The sequence below is a fragment of the Ochotona curzoniae genome, unplaced genomic scaffold (assembly GCF_017591425.1).
Source record: "Ochotona curzoniae isolate NIBS_2020 unplaced genomic scaffold, NIBS_Ocur_1.0 scaffold_3208, whole genome shotgun sequence".
In the NCBI taxonomy this organism is placed as follows: Eukaryota; Metazoa; Chordata; class Mammalia; order Lagomorpha; family Ochotonidae; genus Ochotona; species Ochotona curzoniae.
This window is the reverse complement of record NW_024467106.1, coordinates 30,635,892-30,646,611: the sequence shown is the minus strand read 5'-3', so window position 1 is coordinate 30,646,611 and position 10,720 is coordinate 30,635,892. Positions and strand designations below refer to the sequence as shown.

At 41.7% G+C, this 10,720-nt stretch overlaps 1 protein-coding gene across 5 annotated transcripts in view; it reads right to left on the bottom strand.

The window, feature by feature from the left end:
* Positions 1 to 215: 215 nt before the first annotated feature.
* The window catches only part of RNF38 (ring finger protein 38), a 115,939-nt gene continuing 105,434 nt past the window's right edge, over positions 216 to 10,720 (bottom strand). For all 5 annotated transcript variants that reach the window (XM_040963631.1, XM_040963633.1, XM_040963635.1 and 2 more), the window contains 4 exons: positions 9,078 to 9,162; positions 5,304 to 5,425; positions 4,605 to 4,704; positions 216 to 3,238 (listed from right to left, as the gene is read on the bottom strand). In XM_040963631.1, the coding sequence (XP_040819565.1) occupies positions 3,176 to 3,238; positions 4,605 to 4,704; positions 5,304 to 5,425; positions 9,078 to 9,162 (370 nt within the window). In that variant the 3' untranslated portion in view covers positions 216 to 3,175. The remainder of the gene's footprint in view (positions 3,239 to 4,604; positions 4,705 to 5,303; positions 5,426 to 9,077; positions 9,163 to 10,720) is intronic.

The window sequence follows — 10,720 nt, the reverse complement described above, 5'->3', positions numbered from 1 at the left end:
TTATTACCAACAACCCTCTCAACTCCAAAATTGGGCACAGGGATTAAAAATAAAAATTCATTGCACTACTTAGTAAAGCATTACTAGTAACTTTCATAAAAAATGTACAAACTTTGTTAAAAATTTATCAAGCCTTCAAATGATTTGGTTACAGATATATAATACATACATTTAAAACTATGTTTAACTGATACAATGGAGTATGATTTGAGGAAATGACTCAGCAAATGATTCTAACACCCCTGTGAGCTTTCATAATCTGAAACAAACAGCAAAATGAGGTAACTAAATGTACCAGCAGGGGGAGACACAGCTTTCTGATGAAGGCCTGAAGATATCTGTGAAAAATATTCTCGTGAGGTGGTAGATCTCATTCAAAATTATTACAGGAGGCCCCAATTTAAGAATCTTAACAAATCATATTTCAGAGTGTATAAAATCTAAACATGCTTTCCACATCTTCCAGATTTTGCTCCCCCACCCTCCTAAAAAAATCTGCAGAGAATCCTAACGAGATCTGGAACCTGGAGGCTTGTGTGCGTGCGCCGTGTTGAGGGTAACAAATCAATGATGCCTATTCCTGCCGACAAAAACCCACAGCTCAGTTAGGATGGTGAAGTCAGCATTTGTTTGAGGAGGAAAGAGGACCAAGACAACACCTGCCTGTCACCCAAGAGGACAACAGCTGGCAACTATCCTTTCTCTTTTGTCTGAGCTGGTCAGGACACATGCCCACGAACTCTGGGGAAGCTGGCAGGCGAATCTGCACGTCCCCCACCCCCAAGTGCCTCTGCGCACAGAGGGTGGTCAGCAGAGCACAAAAATGTACCTCAGGATTCCTGCCCACACAGGTCCTGCTGCCTCCTAAATTGCCAATTGCCTCGAAAACGTACTAGAAAAGGGACATGACAAAAATTCATTGAGGAAGGGAAGAAAAAGCTACTTTTCCTAGTCATTAGTACAAGTGTGCCTTGTTAATCAGGTATCTCTATATAAATTAGAAAAAGTGCTTTAACTGCATGCTTCAATAAAATGAATACTGAGTGTAGTAGTGTTATGTTCTGTACAGATATAAATTTTTTGCAACTATATAAAAGTCTATAAGATGGGCTTTTGCCATTTAAAACATGATTTTTTAATTAAAAAAAATAAAGGTTAAACTATACGTGATTTGTATGTAGCTGAAATTATTACAGCAATAATTTTGGTCTTTAATGGTTTTCTATTCATCAGGAACAGGTGGGAGATTATCCTAACGATCTAAAGTAATGTGCACGTATTACCACTGCTGAGATGGAATTCTGATACAATGACAAACTTCAGGGCCAACAGAAAGGACGCAAAATCCTATTTGTTTGACTAGATAGAGGCAACGGTGTCTGGAAAAGGGCAAAATTGTGCTTCTGTGTGAGCTGACTTTACTGAACTCTCTAAAGAGACTTCAAGGAGGGCAAGCGGCGTGGCAGTGACAAGGAGCTGACACTGTCCGAGCGCAGGGAGGCTGGCCGCCAGTGCTCACGGCCCTGACTGGGAGAAGGAAGCTTGTGCTCCTGCAAGGCAGCAGAGACCTCAGCCACAGGAGCAGGCAGACAACGCTGGACACGGGAAGAGAAGAAAGCAATTGAAATATTCCTGGAAAAATGACTTTTAAACAATCTGAAGTATGAATCGATTAAAAAATCCACACAGCTATGTATTCTTTCAGGTCAACTAAAGGTCAATTCCTGTTTTGAGAGCATTATTTCTTAAACAAAAATCAAATTTTAATTTATACTGCAAGCATTCTGAATGCCTGTTTGCATCAAATTTTTCTCACTGAAACAAAAAAATAAACTGCAAAAGCACGAGGCCTAAGGAGCAGAAGCTGTCGCAGCACGTGGTCCAGCCTGAACCGAGGGCTTCATGACAAGTAACTGAGGACAACCTGACACTGCTCGGGACGGAGCCTGGCAGGGGTATCAACACGAACAGAAACAGTCTCAGTTTTTGTAAAACAAAAACAAGAACAAAAACAAACAAAACAATGACTGAGTTGCCTATGAGAGCCTGGACACATTCACAAGTCAAGGTGTGTAACAGATTCTGTTCTGGAAGTCAAGCAGAACCTTGGGGAGACCAGCCGTATTTGCAGAAATAGATTACTCAAATATCTTTAGACCACAAATCTAAACATTAAAAACAAAACAAAAAACCCCCCAAAACACAGGTACTTCCTGTAAGAAGCTTACCAGAAAGTAAAACAAGAAAGCATCAACATTCAAATCACTGATTGAAATGCTAATATTGCTAATTGCTGATGTATGATATTGCACCTTCTTTTTGGAAACAGCAAGGAGGAGGCTTAAGAATTTCTTTTTCACAACAGAATGAAAACATTGGGTTTATGGAGTGAGAATCTGTGACAATTGTTTTTCTCAAGTGACCCACCCGGGATCACCAGTGTAGAGAAGGCGACAGCTGCCTGAAGCAAAGGAAGAAGCCTTTCCTCACCCCGCTCTGAGCAGGAAGGGGAGGGAGAACTCAAGGCTTACCATGGATGCACCCTTAGCAATCAGTGTGCAACAGCAAACACAAGGGGAAAACCAGTGTACAGTACTAGTGCTGTTTAAATAACACACCAGATTATACATTGCAGCATAATTAAAACTACACACACATTCTTGGTACATGCTGGTATATAGGATCTCACACACACATTAGCTACCATGCCCTCACACAAGTAGTTGCACACACTCTCTCACATATACAGATACATTTGTCACCAGCAGTCATACTCCATTCATTTCCACTCACAGTTTCTGAAGGCTCTATATAAGGTAGATTGCTATATCATCTGGGGCTACCACTTTTTATAAAAGCACATGCTAAAAGATCACGTCCACTGTAATCTTGCAGCAACACTCGGAATGATCACACAAAAACCAGGGAATGTTAGTGCACACACAAAATTAAGCTAAAGAAAGTCTTTGGAGTTCCAATCACACGGTTAGTATAACAATCCCATAATTGTGAAGACTAATTGTAAGCTTTTATAGTTGATTAAGTCACACAGTGCAAAGAAAGGTCCATTGACCCTTTTGGTAAAGGGAGGGCTGGAAGCCACAGTCAGTTCCATGGACAGTCCGTATGTACATGTGACGAGGAACCCCACACTCCACTTGTGCTCTTAGCTTGGTTACTCGGAATCCCGATGCACTTCTGAGGCGTCAGCTCGGCAAATGGGGCAAGTACGGTTTGCCTGAAAATAAAGACAAGGACAGACTCATCCTGACTGCGACTCAGAAACAAGTTAAACACGATGGAATCACTTCCAATTCCCAGGCAGCTTTCATAGTCTGTTTTACCAGGTAAAAAGCAATCATTCATTTTTAAATTCCAAAAATCACAAGGATTTAATAGCCTATGCATGTTTTAATCGGCCTGCTAAACCACAGGAACAACGTTTTCCATCACCAATTTGGGTAAACTGAGTAATGTTTTACCGGTAAAACTGGCTCTTTTCCAGGCCAACAGGAACATCCAGCAGTTCTCAGGAAAGCCTGATTCTAAAACAGGTCACTCCAGCTCCACTCCTACCTGCACATGCTTACCGCTGCACTGGCTCTTAGACCTGCTCCTTCCCCATGTCAACAGCCGCAGCAGCATTTGTGAAAGCAAGAATAAAAGCATCTCCTGCTCTCAGACTTCCTATAATCCAAATAGCCTCATTTCCATATTAAAATAGCTTGCAAATTAGCTGTTGGTTTCTTCAAATTGTCATACCAAATCTGTTTACCCTATCTGTACATTTCACAATTTGACAATTTGAGTTATAGCCTTCCTTCAAGTCCCCACATCTCCACAATTCAGAGTGACTTCACAATAACCTGGTTCGATTTCTGAACTTCTCTTACTACTCCCTTTACACTATGATCAGCTACATGAAACATTTTCTGATTAGTCTCTGTTCTTCAGTCAGCATACTTGTATATTTAATGCTTGTTTTTAATAAACAACGAATACTCTCCATGTCTCAATGTGAGCTAAGTTAGGTACCTTTCTCAGAGATCTGATTCTGTTTTATTTAAATGTTATCTTTCTTGCCAAGCTGCAAGGTTATCTAAGCTAGTGTGTCTCCAAATCATTTTTTAAAATGACACAGAATAAATTCTGTATCCATTTGTTAAGAAAGTATGAAAAGTAACATTTAAAAAAATACCTTGTAACAATTTCACCCTGGCACTATCAATGTTACAAAATGTGTGTTTTGGACTTGTTTGATGTATATAAAGGAAAAAACGACCACAGTTACATGAAAACACTAGCATGTTTATTTCCCTACAAACTTCAAGGGGCCTCATGGGGTATCCTACACTCTAAGAGCCAGCATGTCCCTGTTACTGTAAGGAAGCCAGGACATCCTGTTAGTTCTGCATAACCAACCCATCATGGTCAAAACAGTTAACTTTCATTCTGCCATTTGCGGCCGTCATCCTCTGAATGCTGTTTCAATTTTGTCTCAGATACCCACACTGCACTAAACCATGGGCTAGTCTAATGAACTCACTGTCACTAAAACAGGAAACACAGTAATGCCATTTCCTTTACATACGCTATCACTTTACCTTTAGCCATTTGTCAACACACTTGGCATGGAACTCGTGGTTACAGGGTAAGACTCTAAGTAGCTGCCTTGACTCAAAATCACACATGCACACTACACACCTGGAAAAACAAAAAAGCAAAGGAATCATTTAACTATCACATCTTGTTGTTTTTCTATTTTGTTATGGATTACTGAGGCCCACAAAACCACCTAGCATTCTCATTTATTAAAATGTCACTTAAATTATCAGTACCATGAAAAAAAGCATAATATTAAAACATTTAATAAGAGTACTTTCCTTTATTGAGATTATCAAGAAACTGCTATTTAGTAATAAACCGATATTAAGACAAAAGACAGTATACCATTACTAGTACTAATCACAGGCTAGTCAAAATAATGAAGGTATCTCACACACATTAAAAAATTATCAAAATGGATCAAACTGCTTGCAGCAAATAGAGGCATGATTAAACTTTTAGAAGAAAATAACAGCTTCCACCTTGTGAAGATGGAACTGCTGGTGGCTTGGCTCTCTTCTGTGGGCTGCAGGGCAAGGGACTTGAGGCAGGGGCTACAGGTGTGCTCTGAGGTCACTTCCATGTGACTAGTAGCATGGACCTAGAGCTAACTGAGTCAAGGAATCCTGAACTCTCAAGCTCTTACTTCAGCAAAGCAGACCTGGAAATTGAACAGAGATGTCAGAAAATATACTCACAAGGTCTGTTCTGACTGGTGGTTGTTAGGATTGAACCTGTAGGAAGGAAGTTGTTCAATGTCGGCTTTCGTCAGTCCTCGAGGCTTAGCCTCTCCCAGTCGCTCTGCCAGGTTTAACAGGGCCTATAAAGGAAAAAGGCATCTTCTTATCTCGCCGTGGACACAACATTTCAATGTATAGATAAAAGTAGACAAAGGAATGAACGCACAAGAATCATTACAAAAGCTCCACAATTCATGGCTGTTAATTCCACGTTATTCTGAAATACCTACTGTTTTCTTTGGGAAAACAGCTGTGTATATACATGTAAAACATCATCTTCACATATCTCATCAGGTGGGACATTCTGAGCGGGGCGAATCTGCGCTGTGGGGCTATCCCAAGGCACTGCAGCATGGGTGGCAGGATCCCCAGCTAGATGCAGCAACCTCCTCCCATCCCCAAAAGCATCTGCAGACACTCTCCTGCAGAGTGAGAACCTCCCCAGAAACCACTGCTCTGAAGGACAGCCTTCTCACAGAGCATCACGCTACCTCAAACACTAACACCCAACATACAATTAGTGCTCAACCATTACTGATCTTCTGATCCATGTGGTAGAACTCATTTTTCTGGCCCCACGTGTCCTATAAATAAACTGTTAGGTTGGACCACTTCTATGATAAAGCTCATTTCTGTTGTATTAGTATTAGCCACTGACAGAACACTGCATCAATAAACATTTAAGGATAAAAACAGTAACTTTTTAAGTTTACTTTCAACTACTTGATCAGTGAGCATGTTAATTATTATGCTTATTGCTTTTATTTCTCCCTATTTTACAAATTCTAAATTCTCATTTGCTTTATCCCACAACCAGGTTGCCCTTTCTTCATTTGTCAGGTTACTACAGGGCTAAGAGAACAAATCACACACACACCCCAAATGAAGGGTAATGACAGGACACATGCGACTTTTCCAGTTTTTATAATTAATGCAGTGAAAGGCCCGAGTACTTTTTAAATACAATATCACAACTCTGTCTTGGGGACAGCTTTATTTTGACAATTAAGTCACATGCTGCTCCGCTGTCACTGTCCCATGTTTTCCAAACATGGAAATGAACGAAAGTTTTTAGCAGAAGGATCAACAGCATGAAGGCACCAAGATAAAACTAGAGGCCGACTGAAAAGGTGAGAGTGGTTGCACTGAGTACCCTCGAGTGAGCCAGGCCCTCAGAACTGTCACAGAATCTTCAATATGAGGTAAAAATGAAGAAGCAATTCAGATTTTTTTCATTGGATGAATGTATGATTTAACAGACGATCAAAATATTCAACCCCCAGACAGAATTTAGAAAGGGATCCTGCAGTCAAATACAAAGTATTTTTCTTGTATTGCAACATCACTGATCTTCCATCTACATGTATAAAATCATCTTTCATAGCAATTTTCATGTGGAATGTCTAAAAGAAAAGCAACTCATGTTTTTACTGTTCTGACGTAACTGCTATAAGCAGTGCAGAAAGAAAACCAGGAAGTTATAATGGTCCCTTTCAGGAAATCTGGAAATGAGATATAATGGATTCCACACGCTGTTACTATGGCAAAGTGACATACATACAACATGATGGCAAATTACAGAAACGATGGCCTACATACCTTCTATTTCAACAACAAATGTTGAAGACAGGGGTCAAAACTGCTCAGGACACACACATCCCACACATCAGAGTGCCTGGGTTAGTCAAGGCCTGCACCTGACCTGAGCTTCCTGCTAATACTCTCCCTGCTCTCAGACAACCTGCAGGACACACTGCATCAACTGTGGTATGCCAGCTGCATTTCACTCAGTCTCATCCATCCTACAAAACTACTGAAAATTTGTGCCTCTGACCTCATTTCTTCACCCTCCCTTCACAACCTTTAGCCACTGTTCTCTCTCTTTTTAAAAGAGATTTATCTATCTATTTATTTTATTTTTATTGGAAAGTCAGATATACAGAAAGGAGGAGAGACAGAGAGGAACATCTTCCATCCGATGATTCACTCCCCAAGTGAGCGAAATGGCCAACGATGCCACAGGGGTGCAGGGTCCCATGGCTTTGGGCCGTCCTCGACTGCTTTCCCAGACCATAAGCAGAGATCTGGATTGGAAGCGGTTCAGCTAGGACATGAACTGGTGCCCATATGGTATGCCAGGGCTTGCATGTATAAGATTAGCCTGTTGAGCTACCGTACCAGCCCCTATGTATTCATTTCGTTAAACACAAATACACACACACACACACACACACACACACACACACACACACACACACACACAACTTGCACTCACTTGTGCACTTCCCAAATGTTCAAAGGCTAGGACTGACCTGGGTCAAACCTAAGAGCCACAAGCTCGATCCAGGTCTCTCACATACGAGGCAGGAAGCTGACATTTGAGCCACCTCAACAGCCTCATAATCTGCGTCAGATGCAAGGTGAGGGCAGACGCCAGGCTCAGGCTTTAAACCAGGCACGTTAATACGGGACATTAGGTGTCTTAATAATGAGGCCAAACATCCAGCTCTACCCTTTGTCTCCTTTTTAAAAAGTTAATATATTTAAGTGAGATCAACAGGTACATTTCTTTCTATGTCTGGCTTATTTCAGTTGGTATGACTTCCAGCTTTATTTATGATGTTGTAAATGGCAGTATCTTTTTAAAAGGCTGAATATTCCAAAACACACACACACAAACACAATTTTTCAATTCATTCATCCATCAGTGGATAATTAGACTTCTTCGGTATCTTGGCTACTGTGAGCTATTACGCCTGTTTTCCATAGCGGCTGCACAGAGTCCAGTTTTTTCCACATCCTCATCAACATTTAATCACTCTTGTTTGATAACAATTACATTGACAGCTATGCCTTCATGATTTGACTTAGATTTTCCTGATAGTTAATGATGTTAAGCATGTTTTCCTATTGTTGGTTGCAAGGATAGGCAAGGGCACCATGCACAAACTCTCTCCAGAACAACTTAGCAAAACTCACCATTGTCATCTGCGTTTTATTAATGAAACTGTATGCAATTCTTTCTCTTTTTTTTTAAGGTTTATTTTATTTTTTACTGGAAAGTCAGATACGCATAGAGGAAGAAAGAGAGGAAGATCTTCTGTGCACTGACTCATTCCCTAAGTAGTCACAATGGCCAGAGTTGAGCCGATTCGAAGCCAGGAGCCAGGAGCTTCCTCCAGGTCTCCCACATGGGTGCAGGGTCCCAAGGCTTTGGGCTGTCCTTGACCGCTTTTCCACAGCATGATGGAACAGTGGGTTAAGCAGCCACTTGTGATGTGAACATCACATATGGACACCTGATCAATCCATGCTGCTCCACTTCCCTGCCAATGAGAATGGGCCCTTGCACCCATGTGGGAGATCTGGATGAATCCCCTGGTTTCAATCTTGGGCCTGGTTTGGATCCGGCTATTGCCACCATTTGGGGGAGCCAGTCAGAAAATGAAGATCTTTGGCTCTCCTTTACTCTCTATACCTCTTTCAAATAAATAAATTGAAATTTTTTTAACAGAGCATGGAAATCTACCAACTTGTGTCAGTTTGGTGGTACCCATTATTCCAGTATCCTTAAAGTTTCCGCACATTTTTAGGACATGTGTACGTTAAATGAATGAAGAATTTGGATCTAACATTTAATTAGATGAAAAAACGGAGAAAGAAGTATCTTTTCAAAAAATATGTCTATGTACACAATATTCCCCATATTAAATTTATAGTTTATCTACTAACCTCATAATTTTCTACTTCTCCATCTTCCACATCCAATTCAAAGCTGAAAGTTGGGCCCACAGCAGGTGGCACTGGTAGCATTGATCTGCAGTCAAAAAAAAAAAAAAAAAAGAACCCATAGCATATTAACTCAGGGAACAGAAGGGACAGAGGCCAACACAAAGATGAACAGCCTGTGTTAATCAGCGGTAACCCTTTAAAGCAGCAATGATCAAGGAAGGAGCTTCCTTCTGATGTGTATGGAAAGAGATGATAGCCCAAATGTTTGGGTTCCTGCCACCCACAGAGTAGACCTGGCACACAGCCTGGCCTAGCCTCAGCTGTTAAAAAGTATTTTTTAAAAAAGACTTATTTATTTTTATTGCAAAGTCAGATTTATAGAAAGATGGAGAGAAAGATCTTCCATCAGCTGGTTCACTCCCCAAGTGGCCACAACGACCAGAACTGAGCTGATCTGGAGCCAGTAGTTTCTTTCAGGTCTCCCATGTGAGTCCAGGATCCCAAGGTTCTAGGTCATCCTCGACTGTTTTTTTTTTTTTTAAAGATTTATTTACTTTTATTGGAAAGGCGGATATACAGAGAGGAGGAGAGAGAGAGGAAGAGCTTCCATCCGATGGTTCACTCCTCAAGTGAGTGCAACAGCTGGTGCTGAGCTAATCAGAAGCCAGGAGCCAGGAATTTTTTCCAGGTTTCCCACTTAGGTGCAGGGTCCCAAGGCTTTGGGCCATCCTCAACTGCTTTCCCAGGCTACAAGCAGGGAGCTGGATGGGAAGCAGGGTTGCCAGGATTAAAACTGGCACCCACATTGGATATCCCAGTGCGTGTAAGGAGAGGACTTTAACCACTACGCTATTGCGCTGGGCCCTTCCTCGATTGCTTTGCCAGGCTACAAGCAGGGAGCTGGAAGGGAAGTAGAGCAGCCAGGATAAAAAAGCATCCATATGAAATCCTGGCATGTGCAAGGCGAGGATTTAGCCACCAGGCTACCATGCAAGGCCCTAAAAGCATTTTAAGGAAGATTTTTTTATTTGAAAGGCAGAGTTACAGACACAGACAGAAAAAATAAAACTATCAAAGCAGCATGAAAGCACAAGGCCTATTAGCATAGAGACTATAATTCTCCTCTTCCCTAGAACATGATCAGACACGTGATCAGTTTCCAGCCCATAATATATGCTGGGCCCGGTATAATGTCGCAGTGGTTAAGGTCCTCACCTTGCACCCCCCGGGATCCCATATGGGCGCCAGTTCTAATCCGGCAGCCCCGCTTCCCATCCAGCTCCCTGCCTGTGGCCCGGGAAAGCAGTCGAGGACAGCCCAGGGCTTTGGGACCCTGCACCCGCGTGGGAGACCCGGAAGAGGCTCCTGGCTTTGGATTGGCTCAGCTCCAGCTGTTGCGGCCGCCTGGGGAGTGAATCATTGCATGGAAGATCGTCCTCTCTGTTTCTCCTCTCTCTGTATATCCATCTTTCCAATAAAAATAAAATAAATCTTAAAAAACTCTCTCCTTTGTCTACCCCAAAGCTGGATCAAGATGATGGCAAGTGGCAGCAAATGATGCTAGCATAAAAGAGGCCAAAATCTTTTTAACTCTTATTTTGTTGAACCTGTTTTTTTAGTTCACATGTTTCTACATCCCCAAC